Genomic DNA, 23,420 nt, shown 5'->3' with positions numbered 1-23,420 from the left:
TAGCCTGTATCTCAGTATTCTCTTCGGCAATATTGTCTTTTCCCAGTGTAAATACGGAGGAAAAATATTCATTTGGTGCTTCCCCTTCTCCTCAGACTCCACACGCAATTTCCCACTACTATCCTTGATTGGCCCTAATCTTTCTCTCGTCATTCTTTTATTCCTGACATACCTATAGAAAGCTTTAGACTTTTCCTTGATCCTATCTGCCAATGACTTCTCATGTCCCCTCCTGGCTCTTCTTATCTCTCCCTTTTGGTCTTTCTTGGCTAACTTGTAACTCTCAAGCACCCTAATTGAGCTTTCAAGTCTCATCCTAACATAAGCCTTCTTCTTCCTCTTGACAAAAGATTCAGCTTCTTTACTAAACCATGGCTCCCTCGCTCGGCTACTTCCTCCCTGTCTGACAGGTAGATACTTATCAAGGACATGCAGTAGTTATTCTTGAATAAGTACCACATTTCAATTGTGCCCATCCCCTTAAGTTTCCTTCCATCTGATGCATCTTAAATCTTGCTGAATCGCATCATAATTGCCTCTTCTCCAGCAATAACTCTTGCCCTGCGTTGTATATCTATCCCTTTCCATTGCAAAGTAAACAAAACCGAATTGTGGTCACTATCACCAAAGAGCTCACCTACTTCCAAATCCAACACTTGGCCTGGTTTATTACCAGTACCAAATTCAATTCAGTCTACATACTGTCAGGAAACCCTCCTGCACACACTGGACTAAAACTGACCCAACTAATGGACTTGAACTATAGTATTTCCAGTCAATATTTGGAAAGTGAAAGTCCCCCATAACAACTATCCTGTTAATTTTGCTCCTATCTAGAATCATCTTTGCTATCCTTTCCTCTATATTCTGGAACTATGTGGAGGCCTATAGAAGACTCCCAATAAGGTGACCTCCTTTCCTATTTCTACCACCTCAGTAGATGAGTCCTCAAACTTCCTTTCTGCCACCGTAATACTGTCCTTGACTAACAATGCCACACCTCCCACTCTTTTACCATCTTCTCTGTTCCTACTGAAACATCTAGATCCCAGAACCTGCAACACCCATTCCTGTCCCTGGTCTATCCATGTCTCCGAAGTAGCCACAACATTGCAGTCCTACGTACGAACCCATGCTGCAAGTTCACCCACTTTATTCTGGATGCTCCTGGTGTTGAAGTAGACACAGTTCAAACCACCATCCCGTTTGCCAGTGAACTCTTGCAACCTTTAAACCTCATTTATGACCTCACTACTCTCAAACTCCTGGATACTGGAACTACAATTTAGATTTCCATCACCCTGCTGAATAAGCTTAAACCCTCTTGAAGAGCATTACCAAACCTTCCCCTAGGATATTGATACCCACTGGTTCAGGAGTAGACCATCCTATTTGGATAGGTACCATCTGCCCCAAAATGAGCCACAATTATTCAGGTATCCGAAACCCTCCCTCCTGCACTATCCCTGAAGCCACATGTTCAACTCCTCCCTCCCTATTCCTCATCTTGCTAGCATGTGGCACAGACAACAAACTAGGGATAACAACTTTGTTCATTCTAGCACTAAGCTTCCACCCGAGCTCGCTGACTTTCTGCCTGGAATCCCCATCTCTTTTTCTACCTATGTTTTTAGCATCTATGCGGACCATGACTTGGGCCTCCTCCCCTTCCCCCTCAAGGATCCCAAAAACACGCTTCTAGGAATTCTCATGCATGTCTCTCTTTAGCTTGTCCTAGTCAAAGTTATGAGAGCATGGTGATGGAAAAGCACAGCAGATCAGGCAGCAACACAGGCACAGGAGAATTGACATTTCAGGCATAAGCTGATGAAGAGTTTATGCCCGAAAGGTTGATTCTCCTGCTCCTCGGATGCTGCCTGACCTACTGTGCTTTTCTAGCACCAGACTCTCGATGCTGATCTCCAGCATCTACAGTCCTCACTTTCTCCCAGTCAAAGTGGTGTCCCTCTTTGTCTGTATGTAAGGATACTAGTGATAGTGGGTCATGTCTTTTTGTAGCTAGTTGATGTTCATGTATCCTGGTGGCTAGTTTTCTGTCTGTTTCTCCGATGCATTGTTTGTTACAGTGCTTGTGTGGTATTTTTTAAGTGACATTTGTTTTGCTGGTTGTTTGTATAGGGTCTTTTTGGTTCATTAGCCACTGTTTAAGTGTGTTGGTAGGTTTATGGGCTACCATGATGCCAAGAGGTCTGGATAGTCTGGAAGTCATTTCAGAGATGTCTTTGATGTAAGGTAATGTGACTAGAGTTTCTGGGCATGTTGTGTCTGCTTGTTTGGGTTTGTTGTTGAGAAATCAGCAGACTATGTTTATTGGGTATCTATTCTTCTTGAACATGCTGTATAGGTATTTTTCTTCTGCCCGTCGTAGTTCCTGGGTGCTGCAGTGGGTTGTGGCTTATTGTAACACTGCCCTGATGCAGATCAGTTTGTGGGTGTTGGGATGATTGCTTCTGTGTTATTTTTCTGTAAATTTACAAAATACCATGCAAGGACTGTAACAAACAAACATAAATAGAAGGTGGGAATTATCAGTAGTGCTTCACCTGAGGCCCACTGAAGATGTTACCTAGTAGGGTGATGAAACATCTGGAAATGAACCTTCCAGCTCAGCGAGTAAACCTACATCCACATCCACAAACACTACATCAGACAAACAGGCAGAAAACTAGCCACCAGGATACGCGAACATCAACAATCCACAAAAAGACATGATCCTCTATCACTAGTATCCGTATATACAGACGATGAAGGTCACCACTTTGACTGGGACAACATATCCATCCTAGGATAAGCTAAACAGAGACATGCATATCACCTACCCTAAGAAGCCAAGACACATAAATAGAAAGCGGGACAATAACACTAGCACTTCACCAGAGGCTCATTGATAATGTTATCTAGTATGGTGACAAAATGTCTGAAAAAGAACCTTTCAGCTCAGTGAGTAAACTTACACCCAAAGTTTTCGTTGAGTTGAGTTTTAACCCACATTTACTTGCTGGCAGCCTCTCCCATGAAGGTCCTTCCTCTGTCCGAGGCTTGCAGAAAAGCTGTGTGGGAGGAAAGCAGATGCCACATGCACACCATTCCAAAAAATACACTTTAACAGAAATGAATGTTAAACTACAAATAGGAGGCCAGTATTACATTTATTAATCTAGTAGGAATTAGAACTTTCACAGCTGAATCTAAAGAGCAGAGAAAGCAACACACTGGCATAGTTTCAACCTTAAATAATTAGATTAGATTAGGTTAGATTAGATTACTTACAGAGATGAAACAGGCCCTTCGGCCCAACAAGTCCACACCAACCAGCCGAACCACAACACCTCCATACCCCTACGTTTACCCCTTACCTAACAGTACGGGTAACTTAGCATGGCCAATTCACCTGACCTGCACATCTTTGGACTGTGGGAGGAAACCGGAGCACCCGGAGGAAACCCACGCAGACACGGGGAGAACGTGCAAACTCTACACAGTCAGTTGCCTGAGGCAGGAATTGAACCCGGGTCTCTGGCACTGTGAGGCAGCAGTGCTAACCACTGTGCCACCGTGCCGCCCACTTTCCTCTTTCAAATAAAATTAACAATGATAAGACTTCCACCTTAAAAAGAACACTATAACATTCTTATCCTTTTCTTCTTAAGGTGAAGCAATGCACGGATTCATAGATTACTCCAAACTCTATACAAATACATCTTTCCATTGAGAAGAGCCTCAAATATAACTTGATGATGTCCTAATAAGCAGCTACTCTAAGAGTGTATGCTCTAAATCTGTTTCAACGTGCAGCATTTCTCCCTCCCACTTCACAGTCAAACAAACTTAAGATGCTTTGTGAGATTACTTGCCTTGAAATTACACAAGTTTATGAAAAGCAAACTGAAGTAAAATGCAGAGGGGGACGGGGTGATGCGGGAGAAATAGTAGGATTAGCAATTCGCTGAGAATAAATGGGCTTTTTTTCCCAGAGACTGTGGTAGGCCAGTAATTATAAAATCAGTCAGCTGCAAAGAATAAAGAATTGCAATATTTAGTTAAGATGAAAAGAAAACTGGAACCTATCACCACAGATTTCAGACAAGTCAGACTTGCTTGATGAGCCGAATGAGATTTTTGGAGGAGGTATGGGGAAATGGACTTTCAGCAAATCTTTGACAAGGAAACACATACAATTAAGAAGATTGATAAGTATGCAATTGGGGCAAGTTACAAATTAGATTAAAATTTATTTGAAAGAGAAAAGATGGAAAGCAACTATTAAGAAACAATTTCTCAAGATGGTTAGAAATAGGATCAGTTCTGAATCTACATCTGTTCATAAGACATTAATAATTTGGACATTATGGAGTGGCATTCAATTGTGAGGATTAACCTGAAATAGGAATGAAGTTCTGCAGAAGGGGTTACTGAAGAGATAAAGTTAACAAAATAGGTGTCAGATGACATATAGAGAGTCAGCTTCCCTGGGCTAGTGACTGTTGAGTCCGGGAAATAATCTCAAGATAAAAGGTACGCCATCTAGGACAGATGAGGAGGAATTTCTTCATTTGGTGAACCTTTGTAATTTACTATTATGATCAGCTGTGGAAGCTCAATCATTAAACATGTCCAAAAAAGAAATCAAAAGGTTGTTGGAGACTACTGAGAGAGATTGAGATAATGTGGAAGAGTGGAATTGAGGCAGAAAGTCAGCTATGACCTAATTGAATGGCAGTGCATGCCCAATGGCCGAATGGCCTATTGTTGTTCCCATGTTCTGAAGGCATGAAAATACACCAACTCTTTATGGCCATTAATACATATTTTAACAAGATTACACTTGGTGGAGTGTTTGACATGGTCCATGCTCAGCATGGTCAAGCTGGGCCAAATTGTTCCCTTCTGTGCTGCATTTTGTCAGAATCATTGGTGGCCTTTAAGTGGCAAGTGGATAGGTACATGGATAGATGCTTAAGCTAGGGCAAATGTTCGGCACAACATCGTGGACTGAAGGGTGCTATGTTCTATCTCTGGTTTCTATGATGTGTAGTTTTCATCTCCAAACAGTGTGAAAAATGTTGAAGCATCTTGATTGATTCCTAATATGCAACCTAGTACGAGAAACAATAAGCATAAAGACAAATATCAGTCTGTTTCATTGCAATAGCATCAATTACAAGATAAGTTGTTTGGTGTTTAAAACTATCAAAGGATATGATGGGTTAGATAACATTTCTGGTATGAGGAGTCTAGGGTGAAGATAGATACTGCAAAATCACATTGATAATCTGTTGTAGAAGTGTGGGTTGCAGGATAACTATTTACGTTGTGCCATAATATCTGTGATTTCGATTTAATGGAGCCAGACAAAACCTCTAATTTTTAAAGTCTCATTCAAAAGTTTGCACTCAACTATGAGACCAGATTAAGTGCTCACTCCTGGAGTGAGGCTTAAAAATCACAAACTGCTGACTTAGGTGAGAGCCAAGGTTGACTCCTGCAGAAAAAAAGAGATAAATAGTAAATACATGTTTAACAGATCTATGAATACGTAATCCAACATTTCTGTTTTTCTTCTGAACCTTTTCACTTTCTCTTCAAGAGTATTAAAAAAGTAGAGGAATGAGTGAATGTCAAGAGTTATCTTGTTTTAGATCCTAATTATTCTGCTCTAAAAGCACACAAACTAGTAGAAAAGGATATTCAGTACAGCCAAGTGCACAACACAATAAAGTGCACAATGTAAAGAATTCATTGCACTATTATGTTGTTTGATGTTGACATTAAAAATAGATGAAGAGGTTTTTAAATTAACTTTTAGTAAAATAAGCACATTTTGAAGGGCAGTGTTGAATAGCTAAAGCACTTGCTGATTTTCAATGTTGAATGTTATTTTGTTTTGGATCATAATTATTCTGTTCTAAAAGCATACAAATTAGCAGGAAGGGTTATTCAATAGAGGGACAAATGCTTCCCCCATGAACTCCTGATAATTTCAATGACTGGCTGTGTTATCTGGTTGATGAACCAGCCTTGTCTCAACTGCTTGTAAATGGCTAAACCCAAATTGCATAATGTAAAAGGATACACTGCACTGAATATGTTGTTTGGTTTTGGCATTAGAAATAGGTAAAGAGGTTTTTAGATTAACTTTTAGTAAAATAAACACATTTTGGAGGTCAAGGTTGAAGGGCCAAAGCATTTGCTGATTGTGATAATGTTGTAAGTCAACACCAGATGCCAGGTATTTCACAACTTGAAATCATAATCCTGCCAACAAGGATAAGTCAGCTTCCCTCCACCCAGAAGCTCAACAATTCTATTTACTTCTTTCAAATCACAATCCTTTCTTACACCACATTTCAGTTCATATCTTTTCACCCCTTACAACCACAGAGAGCTCAAATCTCTTGGAAAACATCCATAAAACAGTTCATTGTATTGTTACAGTTTAGTGATATAAATTTAAAAATCATGACTCAAAGCAGCAATTAATTTTAATTTCAAAGAAGGCAACACAAAGTATGCCTTAAAAGCAATGACGAGTCAATTCAATTCTTGGAAACACACGTGAAACTCTTGAGGGTTTTTAAACGAGTGCAGCGTTTTAGTGTTCAATTAAATGTTTCCTATCTGAACTACAACAGAAATCTGTCAGGATTTGTTGTCTCAAGGGTCCACCAATCAAGAACAATAGACATTGAACATGGACTGATTTAGGCTCAGCTGTTATCCCTTTACAATCATATACTGCAGAGAGAGTCAATCTCTGGTCACTCTAAGAATGGAGATGGGAAAGAGTGGCTGGTTTTTGAAGTGACTCACAATTAAGGAAATAAGAGCAACCAAAAATCAGGTGAAGGGAGCGACATTATGAAGTTTGCAGCTGACAAGACTTGGCACGAGTAGTAGATGGTGATCTGTAAGCTGACTTAGAATGGATGATGAAACAGAGAGAAACATAGCAGATGAAGTTCATTGTGGAGATGTGTTGGGAGGATTATTCTGAAAGGTTATACACTATAAATCAGATAAGTACAGATCAGCAGTGAGAACTTGTGGCTCCTTGACACAAATCCTTATAGGTGGTAGGGCAAGTTGATACAGTAGTTAAAAAAAGCAAATGAATACTTGTGTTTATAAATAGAGGAAACAGAATATTAATAATTAATACAGCTCATGCTGAACTTTACAAATCACTGTTCAACTTCATCTGGAGTACGATGGGTAATTCTTGGTAAGGAAACTTACCAAGAGTATTAGAAAGGTTACAGAGGACATTTACTGGGAACGAGAAACTGCAGTTTATGAGGAGCAGGAGGAAAAATTAGGATTGTTCTTCTTGAAATTACGACATGACTTAATGGAAGGTTTCAAGATTAAAATAAGACGTTGGAATAAATTAGGAATAAAAATAATCATGAGGGGCATAGTTAAGGTGAATAGCCAATATCTTTTTCCAAGGGTAGGGGAATCCATAACTAGAGAGCATAGGTTTAGGGTGAAACTGGAAAGATTTAAAAGGGACCTGAGGGGCAACTTTTTCCACACAGAGGGTGTTACATGTCTGGAATGAGGTGCCAGAGGAAGTGTTAAAGGCAGGTACAATTACAACATTTAAAAGAAATTTGGACAGGTACATGAATAAGAAAGGTTTAGAGGAATATGAGCCAAATGCAGCTGAATGAAACTAGTTTAGTTTATGATAGCTGGATGAGTTGGACAAAAGGGTCTTTTTCCATGCTGTATAACTCCGAATGAAGCAATATCAAGTAGCCATTAGTTTAATAACATTGGAAATGGAATTGGAGGAGAAGAGGAAAATTTTGATTTACTCAATTGTCAGATCTAGAATGCTATATGTTAAAAGATGGTGAAACAACACTAAGTACCAAAAACTAAGCAATGCAGAAAGTGGCATCAAGATTGAAGAACCTTGCAGAGTTATGGACAAAAAGCTGGGCCTTGAGCTTGAGTAGGGCTGCTCTTTCAACAAGCCAGTACGGGCATGGAAAACCCAATTGACCACATGCTCTATGATACACACCAAAAGGTATATAAGAGAGGGGAAAAAGAAATAAAATTGACAACACCCCACCTCTACATTTAACAATTCAGCTCTTCTTTTCAACCTTGGTACTGCATTGTTCTCCAGACTTTGGCCCTTTGCCAAAGTTTCTTAAAGAATAACAAAAAAGGAGATAAATAACTTAACCTTCCCAGACAGCAAAAAGGCCACATAAAACTGTTTGATTGATGGGCTTGACCTTTTCCTCCCTCATTAAGAAATATAATTCTACAAATGTCTCTTCATGTCTTCACAGTTTTAAAATCCAAAATCATTTTTGTTCTTCTTTGATCCTTTTGCAATACTTTGGATGCTTTTACAAAACACAGAGGGGTTATAAATTATACATTATATTCCCTGAGAAGAAGAAAGTGACCAGTATACGGATAGGGAAATTTACTATAAGCATTCACCTTCATGACTGGTTTCAGCAAGCAATGCTGTTCTTGCCTTTCCAGATGCAACAGCTCTTGGAATAAAAACTAAAAAGTAAAGTTACCATAGCCCCAAAGGGGCTCAATTGAGAATGAGGTGGTGGCTTAACTTAAGGGTCACCACGCAGCAGGCAAGGAGAGAGGCTGAGAAGGAGAATCATTCATGGTAACCTCAGCCATTGCAGGAATTGAACCCACACTATTGATATCATTCTGCATCAGAGACCAGCCATCCAGCAAACCAACCCTCTTCTTGATATGTTGTTCAAATGGTTGACAACAACTTAGTGATGATTGTTGGGGTAATCAACTGATGAGCATAACTGAAACCTTGCCATCATTTCCAACAGATCATATCAGTTAGGAATGGAAACTATTCTCAAGATTTTCCTTTCTTATCCGGAGGATAATGGCCAACTGTAGTATCCTTGAGGAGACCATCTAAATTGGTAGTGCTTTTGGGTCAAACTTACAACTTTCCAGTATAGTAGACCACATAATGCATGCAGTTCCAGTCATGGTTTGGTGGATATAAATCTTGGCTAGAGGCAAATAATTGCATGTCCAAGTCCAACTCCAGAGTCTGTAGCACAATAATCAGCATTCCAAGGCAAAGTGCATTTAGAAGTGTTAGCTTTTTGGATCAGAAATGGAACATTTATTCCACTGTACCTCTCAGAACAATATCAGTAAAACTGATTATTTGTTCATCATCATATTACTGTTGAGAAGAGTTTTTGGAGTGCAAAGGAATTGTTATATTTCTGACCTAACAACAAAATTCAAAAATTTTCATTCACGATGATGCATTTTGGAGAACTACAGGCTGTGAAAATGCACTACAGAAACACATACTCACTTTTTCTTTTGCATTTGACAAATTTCATTTCAGCAGAAGAGGTTAGGAGAGCTCTAGAACGTAATTTCAGAAGTAAAATGATGAACAATTTCACAGTAATTACAACTCAGTGGAAACACAATGAAAATGAACAGTGTTTGGAATTTTTGTTTTGGAAATCTTTTTCTGAAGGTTTGTGATTTTTATGGCTAAGAAAGCAAATGTTAACAAGCCACAATACCATCAGGGACATCAAAGCAGGTCACGACTTTATTTTCACAAAATGCTTAGAGTTAACTGATTTTCAGCAGAGATCATTACACAGCAGTCGTGACACGGAGGCCTAGATGATTCTTACTTCTTACTAGTACAGAGGTACAGCAGCCTACACTAGACCCCTTCCTTCAGCTTTCACTGAGATCACCTAATGCAGCACAACAAAAAATATCAAATCTGCCAATGCAGACACACTGAATAGCCTCTACTGCACAATAACAATTCTGTGATTCTGCAGCTCAGAAAGACATTTTTAGTTAAAAATGGCAAAAAGATCAACTGTGTTGCTTATCTTCAAAGTACCTTAAGCTGATAGAAATTGAGGAGACATCATAAGAGTTGGCAACTAGACTAATCAAGCTTCTTCCCATTATATTATTCTGTATCTTAACCATCCTCCCCAAGGGAATATTTGCACTGACATTCTCTGATCATCCTTAACCTGTTATTTAACCTTAGCCTGTGTCTCTTAACATTCCTTGTTTCACATCACATGAACAACTGCTACAGAATGAAATGACCTTGTGCTGTGGTTCTACAATATTGAGATGGATGAATGACAGAAAACAGTATTGATATCAGATCACCTACTCAAGCTTATTTGCAGACATTGAAGAGAGGAAAAATAAATAATATAACACCAATATAGCATCAGAGCTATATCATCAGAGCTTTCCCAATGCCTCATTCAAATTGTGGTGTGGCACTGATTCAGACATTCCAGGATGGTCCCAGATATGAGCAATAGTCTGTACTGAGTTATCCAATTTTAGTTATGAAGCTATTGCACCTTCCCATGTTTATCAAATCATCTCTTTGAAATAATTATGAACATCAAGGGAGAACAGGCATAATTAAGCTTTCCCTATGATAAATTGGCTGGCTGACAGGCTGATTCTGAATGAACAGCACTGCACTGCACTTCAAGTACTGGACAGCTTCCAGAATAAGTTGCTATTGTTGAATTACCTGGAAAGATTTCACGCAATGTTTGCAAAAGCAAATAAAAATATATATTTAAAATAACTTCAGAAAAGTGTGACTATCGTGAAATCAAGTTTAAAAATGGTATTTAGATTTTTGAAAGCATTTCCCTTCCAAAAAAAAGGTTAATACTCAAGTAGGAAAAAAATCTTAGACGATTCTATGACTTCAAGAGGACCAAACTGCAATTGTCCTTATATTATGCATTACATATGTCTGAATGAACAACTATCCAAGGACCTTCATTTACTCTATCCAGAAAAACTTAATCTTCCACATACAACTGGAGAAGTCAGTACTTAACTGAAAGCTTTGAAGAATATTATCCATTTAGTTCAATTTCTCTGATGTTTTTGTTTTGGTTGCTGTTTCTTGGGTTTAGTATCTTAGTTGGTGGACAGCTGGTTTGCAATGCAGAATGATACCAACAGCATGGGTTCAATTTACACATGGAGGTTGAAGTTACCGTGAAGGAGTCTCCTTCTCAATCTCTCCCTCATCTGAGGCATGTGGCCCTCAGGTTAAATCATCAACATCTCTCTCTCCAAAGAGAGAGCAACTCTATGGTCTAGTAGGCTATAGTGACTTTATCTTTACCTTTCACTGTTTTGGTAGGTTATCAACAATCTCTCATACATTCATTCAAAATAAAACTTCTGTTTTCCTTCCGCGTTTGTTGACTTTTTAAAAAAAAGACCATGCTGTCAAATAACCAGCAGAATCATTTGATCTGGTGTATTCCTCATCTCAGAACCAAGGGAATTTACTGTGATCTGAGTGTGATTAAGTGAATGTGTGAGGCAAACTGCATGAATGAGTAAGTGAATTAATGATAAAATGAAGAAAGCTGATTGAGCAAGTGAACAAATGAGTGATACAAGTTGAGTGAGTGAACAAATGGGCGGCACGGTAGCACAGCAGTTAGCACTGCTGCCTCACAGCGCCTGAGACCCGAGTTCATTTCCCGACTCAGGCGACTGACTGTGTGGAGTTTGCATGTTCTCCCCGTGTCTGCGTGGGTTTTCTCCGGGTGCTCCGGTTTCCTCCCCCAGTCCAAAGATGTGCGGGTCAGGTGAATTGGCCATGCTAAATTGCCTGTAGTATTAGGTAAGGGGTAAATGTAGAGGTATGGATGGGTTGCGCTTCGGCGGGTCGGTGTGGACTTGTTGGGCCTGTTTCCACACTGTAAGTAATCTAATCTAATCTAAATGAATGGGGGAAGAAGGCAAGTTCAGTGAGTGAATGAGAAAAGTTGAGTGAGACAAGTGGGCTGAATGAGTGAGTGAGTTATGCAAGCAATGAGTGAAGACACTTTTTTAAATTCAGTCATAGGACATGGATGTCACTGGCTGGCCAGCATTTATTGCCCACTTTTAGTTGCTCTTAAGAAGATGGAAGGAGTGAGGGACTTGATGAAACATTGCCGTCCATGTGCTGTCAGTTGACCCACAATGCCCTCTGGGAATGAATTCAAGGGTTGTGACCCAGCGACAGTGAAGAAACAGCAATATATTTCCAAGTCGGGATGGTGAGTGGCTTGCATGGGAACTTACAGGTGGTGATATGCCCATGTATCTGCTGCCCTTGTCCTTCTAGATGGAAGGTGTTGTCTAAGGACCTTTGGTGAATTTCTGTAGAGTATCAGCAATGTGCATTAAGGTGGAGGGAATGGATGTCTTTTGATGTAGTGCCAGTCATGTGGGCTGCATTGTTCTGGATAGTGTCACGCTTCTTCAGCTCCTGTTGAGAGTGAGGAAGTCTTAGAGAAAATCTGAGCCAGCAAGGCAAGCTGAGTGAGAAAATAAAAACAGAAACTGTTGGAGAAACTCAGCAGGTCTGGCAGCATCTATGGGGAGAAAAGAGTTAACGCTTTGAGTCCAGTATGATTCCTCTCCAGGACAGCTTTCTCGCCAGTTGCATGATTCTGCTTGTTTCAGATCGCGCAGTTCTTTGTTTTTGTCTCAGAAGGGCTGCCTGATCTAGCACAGTGTTGGTCTGGATTTGACAGGTCGGTCACACGGGGGTGGTGGGGTGGGGAGGGGGGGGGGGAACCCTGACACTTGTGGCTGTGACAGGCAGAGACGTCCCTCTGCGGCCAGACAGAAACTTCCAGGACACTGACAGGAGAACACTCAGCAGCGCCTTGCCCACCTGATACAACCCCTCACAAGTGCCACCGCGTTACTTTTATATAAAAAAAAGTAAGCAAGCCGACCGATCACCACAAACGAACATCACTTACCCCTCGCGGAGAACTCCGATCCACAATAACTGCCAAACCGGCAGTGCCGGCCGGCCGCCTAGCGACCGCCCCGCCCCCATTATACCCCACCTTCTTGGTCCGCCTCCTGCGGTTACGTCACGCCGTGTGCGCGTTCTACGTCACCCGTCGTTCGCGTCGAACGTCACCGTCTCCACCCCGGCCCTTCCCCTCCCCCCCCGAAACACCCGGTTTCCATGGTGACGGATGCTCACCGCCGGCCTGACCCTCTCCCGCTGTCTCGAGCCGTTCTCTGGAAAAATTTTGAGTCAAAATTGTCCTTTGAAGATGTAGTGTGAGAGATAAGGTAGAGCCCTCCCAAGCAGGAGCTGTGGCCACCTTCAGAAACTCCAAATGTAGTCGGAAAGGACGCAAGGGGGAGAACAATCATTAAAGTTGCTCCGTCCTCCGTGGGGATGAAAGGGATGGATTTGTGATCAGAATCTCGCTCGGAAACCTCCCCCGGTGTATTCCAAAAGGCTGTGGCAGGCGTGACAAGCAACATTAGCAACTCTCATTTCCCAGAGTGAGAGTTAGGAGACTCTCCCGCAGCAGCAACCTTCACACAGCACAGCAACTTTGAAGCTTACCGCTCAGTCACCATGCCGAAGAAAAAGGGGAAAGGGTAACATGCCTGCGCATTTTCCTTTAAATGTTGATTAACTCGGTGCTGTTCCGCCTGGGAACCCTCCAACCACAAGGGATGAACTCAGATTTCTCCAGTTTCCTCATTTCCCCTCCCCTCACCTTGTCTCAGTCGGTTCCCTCAACTCAGCACCGCCCTCCTAACCTGCAATCTTCTTCCTGACCTCTCCGGCCTATCACCCTCACCTTGACCTCCTTCCACCTATCACATCTCCATCGACCCTCCCCCAAGTCCCTCCTCCCTACCTTTTATCTTAGCCTGCCTGGCACCCTCTCCTCATTCCTGATGAAGAGCTTATGCCCGAAACGTCGAATTTCCTATTCTTTGGATGCTGCCTAACCTGCTGTGCTTTAACCAGCAACACATTTTCAGCTGTGATCTCCAGCATCTGCAGACCTCATTTTAAAAGTTTCGCCGCCTCTACTCTGTTTTGCTACGTCCCTATTCAAACTATTGCATGAAAAATCGTCAGACCATTTAGCAAAACAAAAATGGATGGGGAAGTATTACTAAACAAAAAATTACACTGAGGGGGGGGAGGGATCTGTTTGTGGTGCACAGACTTCTGACGGCTTACCAAGGTAAATAGGGAGGAACATTTCCCACTGTAGAGGGGGTCAGGCAGCATCGGAGGAGCAGGAAAATCGGCGTTTCGGGCAAAAGCCCTTCATCAGGAATAGAGGCAAAGTCCCACAGGGTGGAGAGATAAATGAGAGGAGGGTAGGGGTTGGGAGAAAGTAGCATTGAGTACAATAGGTGAATGGGGTTGGGGATAGAGGTGATAGGTCAGGGAGGAGGGTGGGGTAAGTTAGCAAAGAGTGCAATGGGTGAATGGGGGTAGGGATGAAGGTGATAGGTCAGAGAGGAGGGTGGAGTGGATAGGTGGAAAGGAAGATAGGCAGGTAGGACAAGTCTTGGGGACAGTGCTGAGCTGGAAGTTTGGAACTGGGGTAAGGTGGGGGAAGGGGAAATGAGGAAACTGGTAAAGTCCTCATCCAAAGTTTCACCTGCACATCCACCAATATTATTAATTGTATCTGTTACTCCTGATGTGGTCTCCTCTACATTGGGGAGACTGGATGCCTCCTAGCAGAGCGCTTTAGGGAACATCTCTGGGACACCCGCACCAATCAACAATAACGCCCAGTAGCCCACCATTTCAACTCCCCCTCCCACTCAGCCGAGGACATGGAGGTCCTGGGCCTCCTTCACTGCCGCTCCCTCACCACCCGACGCCTGGAGGAAGAATGCTTCATCTTCCGCCTCGGAACACTTCAACCCCAGGGCATCAATGTGGACTTCACCAGTTTCCTCATTTCCCCTTCCCCCAGCTCAACACTGTCCCCATGACTTGTCCTACCTGCCTATCTTCCTTTCCACCTATCCACTCCGCCCTCCCCTCTGACCGATCACCTTCATCCCCATCCCATTGGCCTATTGTACTCAATGCTACTTTCTCCCCACCCCCACCCTCCTCTCATTTATCTCTCCACCCTGCAGGCAATCTGCCTGTATTCCTGATGAAGGGCTTTTGCCCAAAACGTCGATTTTCCTGCTCCTTTGAAGCTGTCTGACCTGCTGTGCTTTTCCAGCACCACTCTAATCTAGAATCTGGTTTCCAGCATCTGCAGCCTTTGTTTTCACCCACTGTAGAGGGGTCAATGGCTAAACTGGGGACACAGTTTTTTTTCGGGAGAAACATTTCCCAATGTAGAGGGGTCAATGGTTAAACAGGAGGCGTAGTTTTTTAGGGAGAAACATTTCCCTTCCATGGAGGGGCCAATGGCTAAACGGGGCCACAGTATCTTTTTAAGTGGGGAGCAAAGTCTTTTGACCGGATTTGAGGGAAAAAGAGGGTTGTGATATCTGGAACTCGCAATCAAAAAGGATCGTAGAGGCGGGAACCCTCAAGACATAAGAATTATTTAGATGAACTCTTGAAACGCCTTAGCATACAAGGGTTCAGGCTAAGTGCTGGGGAAAAGGGGGATTAGAAGATGTTCGATTAACTGCGCGTACACGATGTGGGCGTGTTTCAGTGCTGCAAAATATGATTACTCACCACCCCCTTACCTTGGAAAATACTGAAATGGACATCTGTGAAGTAAGGAGGATATTAGTCAACATCTATAAAAGAAAACAGGTTGGCATTTGGAATATGACATCATCAGAGTTATGTTAACGTTGTAATATCATATGTACATATGAAATATTAAGCTTGATTTTGTATTGTTACTCTTAAATGGGACCGTATACTGGCAACTAGCATTTAATTCAAGGAAGGTCAAGATAGTTTGTTAGAAAATCAACAACTGTCGTTTGCTTTACCTGTACGGCCACATTATTATTATTACGCCGTTCATATGTCAATCAACAAACATCCTCTGTTGGTTCACGACATCACAGTCATAAATACTATCGTAAGAACATAAGCATAGGGCATAATTCAAATAGCGATGGCGCAGTTGGCTACATTTCGGTAACCTAATTGATTATATTTATATAATTTGTGTGTAATGAAGTGACATTTAATTCCTTTCTTTCTGGGAACGTATTTAATGCTCTCCTTTCGGCATGTCTCCCTATGCCATTTATGTTCGTCGGATGAAAGGCTCGAGAACTGATTAGTCCATCGCTCGTGACACTGTGTCAAGCTTTATGTAGGGTACTTAACCCTCCGTAATGAGTTGTTTCCTTAAGGAAGTAGAGGAGAAATGAGAGAATAATTGTGGACGGGGTTAATTTAGATTACTGTCCAAGGACAGTCTGTAGAATTTACCATCAATCTTTCCCTCCTTGGTAAAATTTTTAAGCATTTCGATACTTGTCATGGGTTTATGATTTACTAGCTTGTCAAACTCTGAAAAATGTGAAATTAATGGGGTACCAGAGGGGGGACATTTACAGAATTGCAGGAGAAAGTGAGGACTGCAGATGCGGAGATCAGAGCTGAAAATGTATTGCTGGAAAAGCGCAGCAGGTCAGGCAGCATCCAAGGAGCAGGAGATCAGGCAGCATCCAAGGAGCAGGAGAATCTTCCTGAAGAAGAAGGGCTCATGCCCGAAACATCGATTCTCCTGCTCCTTGGATGCTGCCTGACCTGCTGCGCTTTTCTAGCAACACATTTTCAGCATTTACAGAATTGCAGCCTTGTATGAATACTGCAAGGCGAAACCTTGATAGAAAGAGAACTCAGTTACTTGTTAAATTATATAAAGCTCGATGATTTCAAATGGGGTAACTTTATATCTTAATATATAAACAAACATATACCAATCTAGATTAAATGCTTGAAATGTACAGCAAACCAGGTGAATAAGCTGAATTTTTGTTCTGGGTTGAGGACCCCAACTTCGGGTGACCTTTGATTTTATTTATTTAATTATCCACTACCCCTACAAAAATAAATCAAGCCTTAAAATACTGACAACTTACATTTGTCCTTGAAGAACCATCTCCAACACTGACATATCAGTGGTCCTATCTACAGAGGTTAGCACTGCCAATGTAGACAGGAAAAGAGCGTGGGAGCCTCAAGATGATAGCATTTGTTTTCACAGAAGGCCATAGCTACAGACTGTCGTGGTGGTGGAAGGACAGTCAGTAAGCACAGCTGTGGCCCTAATGTTTATGCTGAAGGTGGGAACTAGCACAGCTGGGAGACTGCATCTCCAAATAAAAAAAAACTTTTTTTTATTAAGGAAAGGAAATAAGGATGAAAAGGCTGAACCAAAACCCATGGAATCAGATGCAGAGAAGGCGATGGCTAATGCTGCTTTGTGGGAATCGAGACTGAACACGGTTGAGAAGTCGCGAGTGGAGTACCGTGACACAGCACGGACACTTGCCAGGACCAATGAAACCTTAATGAACGATCGGTTTCAGGTAGAGAGAGATGCCATGGAAGTGATCACATACTTAAAGAAACAGGACTTAGAGAAAGAGACAATGGTAATAATCTTGTTTAATTGTTTAATTATGCATTTTAAAATGTTGTTTAATATGTATTTAATCTTCTCCCCATTGGAAAGATTTAAACGTGGAGAACTGAGAAAGATATACATGTGTTTCGAAGGTAACAACATGTTCAATGACTTTGGGTAGAAAGGGATTTTGAAGATGGGGTATCATTTCAGTGATATGGAGGTTATATTTGGTTCTTTGAGAAATGTCCCCATTGATATCTACTAATGGGTATGTTTTTTTTTATATAGATATTTTTATTAGAAATTTAACATTTTAACAAATTTACAAAAATAAACAAAACTCTCAAGTACAAACATTGATATAGAAATAAATCTTAAATATACAATAATCAAAATTTAACAAAAGAAAAATACCGAAAGAGAAAAAACAAAACTCAATTAACTACTAATCTAACCTACAATTAGCCAGAGTGTATAATTGAGTCACTTACATCTTTCAAATAAGAGAAAATGAGAGAAAACAAGAAGTGGGGGGAAAAAAACCCCCCAACAATTAACATAGAAGTTGGATATTAAAATACTTGCTCGGAATGTGTTAACATCATATGTAACAAAACCCGTATTCGTGTGGGATTCCTCTTCCAAGGGGCCCCGGACCAGCCATGTTTGTAATCTCAATTAAATAAAAGCCCTTGTTAGGATAGCCAAAATATCTATGTAAAAGGGCTGCCATATTTTATAAAAAATAATTCGGTCTTTCGGTGCACCATATTTATAAGGAAGTCAAGGGGAATACATTCCATGATTAATCTATGCCAATTTGAAAATCCAGGGGAACATTTTTCCTTATATGGAAAGAGAGAACAGAAAATAATCTCTTCCTATTTGACATTCCAGGTGCACCACTTAACCGACTGATCAACCATAATCATCCGGGTAAATCCGAGACCCCCCGGGAGGGGAAACCCTATCTAAAACATCCCGAGCAAAGAGCATATAGAATTTACAAAAATAAAGGTTCTCTAATACACTCATAACAGTATAATAAAAAGGAAACTATTTCTAAATAATAAAAAAAAACATATTTGAATGGAGATTATCCCCCTTATTCCCAGGGGGTATCACTTCTTTTCCAACGGTCCATCATATTCTCTCCCAACCAGTGCCCCACCCTTGACCCAGGCGCTCCTTAATAGGATGAGGAGAATTCAGATATAATACCGAGCTAGAGTTAACAGTGAGCACCCTACCCCCCACCCACACCTGAGTATATTTGGTAGTATCAATACCATGTATAAACATATATAACTATAAAATTACAACTTCAACAAATTATAATTAAATATAATATAAAATAGCAAGGGAAAATAACCCCGCTCCTAGAGGCAAAAATAAAATAGAATAAGGGAACCACCTCTCCCCACCAACATTAACTAAACCCCCCGGTTTTTATATATATATATATACACATACATGCATACACACATATATGTACATACACACATACATACACACGTATAATAATAAAAAAACCCTAAGGGGAGGGAGAAAATCGTTAAATGGAGAGCAAATAAATAATTCCCTCTTCCCCCCTCCCCCCAAGATAATAATAAACAGTAAGATAGGAAAAAGAAAAAAAAAGGGGGGATATAAATCGGAGTGGGGAAAAGGCAAACCAACATACATTGTCTCTTACGATTTATTTAAGAGAGTCCAAAAATTCCTTAGCCTTTTCTGGTGATCTAAAATTATACCCGGATCCTTCGTGGTTAAAACATAGCGTCGCTGGTTAGCGTAAGGTGTATTGAATATTTAAGTCCCTTAAACACTTCTTCACCTCATCGAACGCCTTCCTCCTTTGGGCCAGAGCCGGGGAGAAGTCCTGAAATAACATGATCTTGGATCCTTTATAGATCATGGCTTTAGGATCTTTTCCAAGATTTCTAGAGGCATCTAGGAGTATCTGCTTCTCCCTATAGCTCTGCAGCCGGAATAGGACTGGACGTGGGCGCTGGTTTGAGCCAGGCCCACGTATTGCGACCCATTCTACCCACACCTGGCCTGATCCAGCCTCCAGATCCAAAAATTGTGGCAACCACTGCTCCAGGAATGCTGTGAGCTGGCCTTTCTCTTTCCGTTCGGGAAGGCCCAGCAAACGAATATTTTTCGGCGACCTCGATTATCGAGGTCGTCAATGTAATTCTCTAAGGTGCTCGAGAGTCCGGACCTGTTCCGCAGCCAATTGAGCTGCAGTTTCGGAATTTGCGGCCTTTAACTCCGCCCCTCCGACTCGGTGCTCGAGCTCCCGGATGTCTCGGCCGTGCTTCTGCAGCTCGGCCGAGAGTGATTCCCAGCGATGTCGGGACTCTTCGATAAATGCGTCGATCTTCGCATCCAGCTTGGTAATCATCTCCACAAGGCTCGTTATTGTTGGTAAGTCCCCCGGGGTGGCTATGGACGGCCTCAGCTGCAGCTGGAGAGGGAGAGGGTGGAGGAGGGGTTCCTGCTTGCTGAGAGCTGTGGGCTCTCCTCCCTTTAGCCATTTTTCCTAAGAGATTAGATTATTTAAATTTAATACTAACACTACCAAACAACTAATTATATTAAATAAGAGCTATTTTAGATTATTTGGTGAGTGTGGTGGGGGTGGGAGATCCACTTTGCCCAAGTCTTGGAAGGAGCACTGTAGGCTCAGACTTGCTGAGTCGCCACCATCTTGAATCTCCCTACTAATGGGTATGTTAATGAGCCCAGAACTCGGATGACGCCACATGATCAGCACCCACAGAGTGCAAGCAGCAACATGCTAGATTAAAAATATGTACCGAAGTTGTTCCGTTAATGAAAATGATCAACTGTCTGTTAAGTAAATTTATTGAGATTTTCAAGCAAATTGGACATACGTTACTTACCTTCTAATGTGGGAATGGTGATTTTATGTCAAGGAACAGAACACGAGAATAGGACAATAAAATAAAAGAATTGTGAATGCTACAACCACCTTCACTGGACTCAAATCTTTAACTCTGTGTTTTTTCTCCAAAAATGCTGCAAGCATTTTGCCTGATGACAATAAATTTAATGGAGAGGGGAACAAACCCTGAGGAGGAAGAACCATTAACAATATCAATTAACATAGGAAGTAAGGTGGTCAGGAGGGGAGTGAGAACATGGGTAGTGGGAGATCTGTGGACTAGGTGAAGTGTGGAGAAGGCATGAGGGAGATAGAAAAGACAGAGAGATTTGTTTTTTACATATATCAGTTATGAGAAAGGATAATGGACCATTGGCATTTCTCAAGGGAACCAAAAGCTATGCTTGCTTTGTAGAGAGTCTTGGTCACATAGAGTCATAGAGATGTACAGCATGGAAACAGACCCTTCGGTCCAACCCGTCCATGCCAACCAGATATCCCAACCCAATCTAGTCCCACCTGCCAGCACCCGGTCCATATCCCTCCAAACCCTTCCTATTCATATACCCATCCGAATGCCTCTTAAATGTTGCAATTATACCAGCCTCCACCACATCCTCTGGTAGCTCATTCCATACATATACCACCCTCTGTGTGAAAAAGTTGCCCCTTAGGTCTCTTTTATATCTTTCCCCTCTCACTAATCTAATCTATGCCCTCTAGTTCTGGATTCCCTGACTCCAGGGAAAAGACTTTGTCTATTTATCCTATCCATGCCCCTCATGATTTTATAAACCTCTATAAGGTCACCTCTCAGCCTCCGACGCTCCAGGGAAAACAGCCCCAGCCTGTTCAGCCTCTCCCTGTAGCTCAGATCCTCCAACCCTGGCAACAGCCTTGTAAATCTTTTCTGAACCCTTTCAAGTTTCACAACATCTTTCCGGTAGGAAGGAGACCAGAATTGCCTGCAGTATTCCAACAATGGTCTAACCAATGTCCTATACAGCCGCAGCATGACCTCCCAACTCCTGTACTCAATACTCTGACCAATAACGGAAAGCATATCAAACGCCTTCTTCACATGTAGAGAACTGTGTTCTGTGTGAACAGATTGACCTTGAAGAGGGTAGTCTATAGTTTCATCCGACCTGGGTTTACAGGATTAAATTTTGGGAACATATTACATAACTGTGGCTTGTATTTCCTTGATGGCTAAGATTACTGGTGTTGGCAATGTTAAAAGGATTTAATGTAATCAAAACAAAAAACTTTCTTTTGTGGCTGACAGATCAAAAACCATGAGACATAAGCCTAAAATTAGGGAGAAAGAAATTCTGGAGCAAATCAGGATACAACTTTTCACAAAAAGGCCACGAGCATCCTGACAGTCTATCTCCTTCAATTTGCACATGGGGTTTTGAAAACTCAGAATGATAGATTATTGCAAGGTAAGGGTATCAAGGGATATGGGAAAAGATTGGTAAAAGAAGTTGAGAGGTAGGTCAGTCATGATCAAAATGAATTGCAGAGTAGAGTCCACGGACTGACTGGGCTAAACCTATTCCTGTATTCTCAGTATTAGTTTTTACTTTGATTATGTCAAGTGCTTTTGGTACAGAATGGCTTAAGTGTTCATGAATTTACATGGCATATTCTGAGTCTTGGCATTTGAAAGGACGTGGAAAAAGTGAGGACTGCAGATGCTGGAGATCAGAGTCAAAAAGTGTGGTGCTGGAAAAGCACAGCTGGTCAGCCTTTTCCAGCACCACACTATTTGAAAGTGCTTGCCTGCATGAAGGGGATTAAAATGTGTCACTGAAATTTTCCACTCTCAAAGAGTTGAATTTTGTCAATGTAATTTCGGATTTTATATTTTTCAGATCACCAAACTGCAACAGCAATTAGTGGATCAAAAGCAACAAGCAGTTGAGGAAAACAAAACAATTGTAAGTGACTGAAGTTTTCCAGCTACAGCAGTATTTATGGCACTTGTCATCTTTGAAGGTTCGAGGGAAGCACTGGATTAAAGTATGTTGACTAGTAAAGCATATTTTAGGAAGTATGTCAAGATCTGGGAGAGGGTCTTGACAATTTACTTGGATAAGAAATTTGATTAACATAGAGAAACTAGTGTAAGTGGTGTTTTGCTGAAAGAAGGTTGAGAACAAATTTGATAAAGGTATTCAAAATTAGGAGAATGGTTTTGATGGGGTAAATAAGGAGACACTGGACTGAAATGTGTGCCAAACATCATAAGCAGCAAGTGATAGACAGAGCTAAGCAATTCCACAACCAACAGGTCAGAACTAAGCTCTGCAATCCTGCAACATTTTGTTGTGAATGGTAGTCGTCAATTATGCACCTCACTGAAGGAGGTGGCTACGCAAACATTCCCAGCTGCAATGATGGGGAGCCTAGCTCATCGGTGCAAAAGGTAAGGCAATAGCATTCTTCAGCCTCCAGAGGTTCCCAGCATCACCGTCTTCAGCCAATATGATTTACTTCTCGATATTAGGTAATCGTTGAAGCCACTGTGTAGGCTGTAGGCCCTGACAACATTATGCCAATAGTATTGAAGACATGCACCAGAACGTGCCACTCCCCAAGCCAAGCTGTTCCAGTGCAGTTACTATACAGGCATCTGCTTGATATTGTGGAAAATTGCCCAGTTATGTCTTTGTACACAAAAGCAGGACCCAGCAATTATCACCCCGTCAATCTACTCTCAACCATCTGTAATGGAAGGTGTCATCAACAGATTGATCAAGCAGCACTTGCTAAGCAATAATCTGCTCACTGATGCTTAGTTCGGGTTTCATCAGGGTTACTTAGCTCCTGATCTCATTACAGCCTTGGTTCTAACATGGATAAAGGAACTGGATTCCAAAGTTAAAGTGAGAGTAACTGCTATTGACATCAAGTCCGCATTTTCAGAATGTGGCTCTCACAAAGCTGGAGTCCATAGCAATCAGAGGGAAAACTTTCCATTGATTGGAGTAATACCGGGTACAAAGAAGATGGTTATGATTGTCAGAGGTCAGTCATCTCAACTCCAGGACATCTTTGCT

General features: G+C 41.5%; 2 protein-coding genes across 4 annotated transcripts in view; one reads left to right on the top strand and one right to left on the bottom strand.

The window, feature by feature from the left end:
* The window catches only part of entpd5a (ectonucleoside triphosphate diphosphohydrolase 5a), a 66,329-nt gene extending 53,396 nt beyond the window's left edge, over positions 1 to 12,933 (bottom strand). The window contains exons 1-2 of one of the 2 annotated variants that reach the window (XM_060829404.1): positions 12,849 to 12,915; positions 3,011 to 3,071 (exon numbers count right to left, since the gene is read on the bottom strand). The gene's annotated coding sequence lies outside the window, so the exon portion shown is untranslated. Of the gene's footprint in view, positions 1 to 3,010; positions 3,072 to 12,848 lie in introns of both variants that reach the window. The other variant, XM_060829405.1, reaches the window with a different exon arrangement.
* A 126-nt stretch (positions 12,934 to 13,059) lies between these two features.
* LOC132817994 (basal body-orientation factor 1-like) overlaps positions 13,060 to 23,420 on the top strand; it is a 31,973-nt gene continuing 21,612 nt past the window's right edge. Inside the window, exons 1-3 of one of the 2 annotated variants that reach the window (XM_060828569.1) lie at positions 13,060 to 13,491; positions 17,214 to 17,463; positions 22,233 to 22,298. In XM_060828569.1, coding sequence (XP_060684552.1) covers positions 13,469 to 13,491; positions 17,214 to 17,463; positions 22,233 to 22,298 — 339 coding nt within the window. In that variant the 5' untranslated portion in view covers positions 13,060 to 13,468. Of the gene's footprint in view, positions 13,492 to 15,582; positions 15,656 to 17,213; positions 17,464 to 22,232; positions 22,299 to 23,420 lie in introns of those variants that run through there. The other variant, XM_060828571.1, reaches the window with a different exon arrangement.

Source organism: Hemiscyllium ocellatum, chromosome 8 (genome assembly GCF_020745735.1).
Source record: "Hemiscyllium ocellatum isolate sHemOce1 chromosome 8, sHemOce1.pat.X.cur, whole genome shotgun sequence".
Lineage (NCBI taxonomy): Eukaryota > Metazoa > Chordata > Chondrichthyes > Orectolobiformes > Hemiscylliidae > Hemiscyllium > Hemiscyllium ocellatum.
This window is presented reverse-complemented; position numbering and strand designations above follow the sequence as displayed.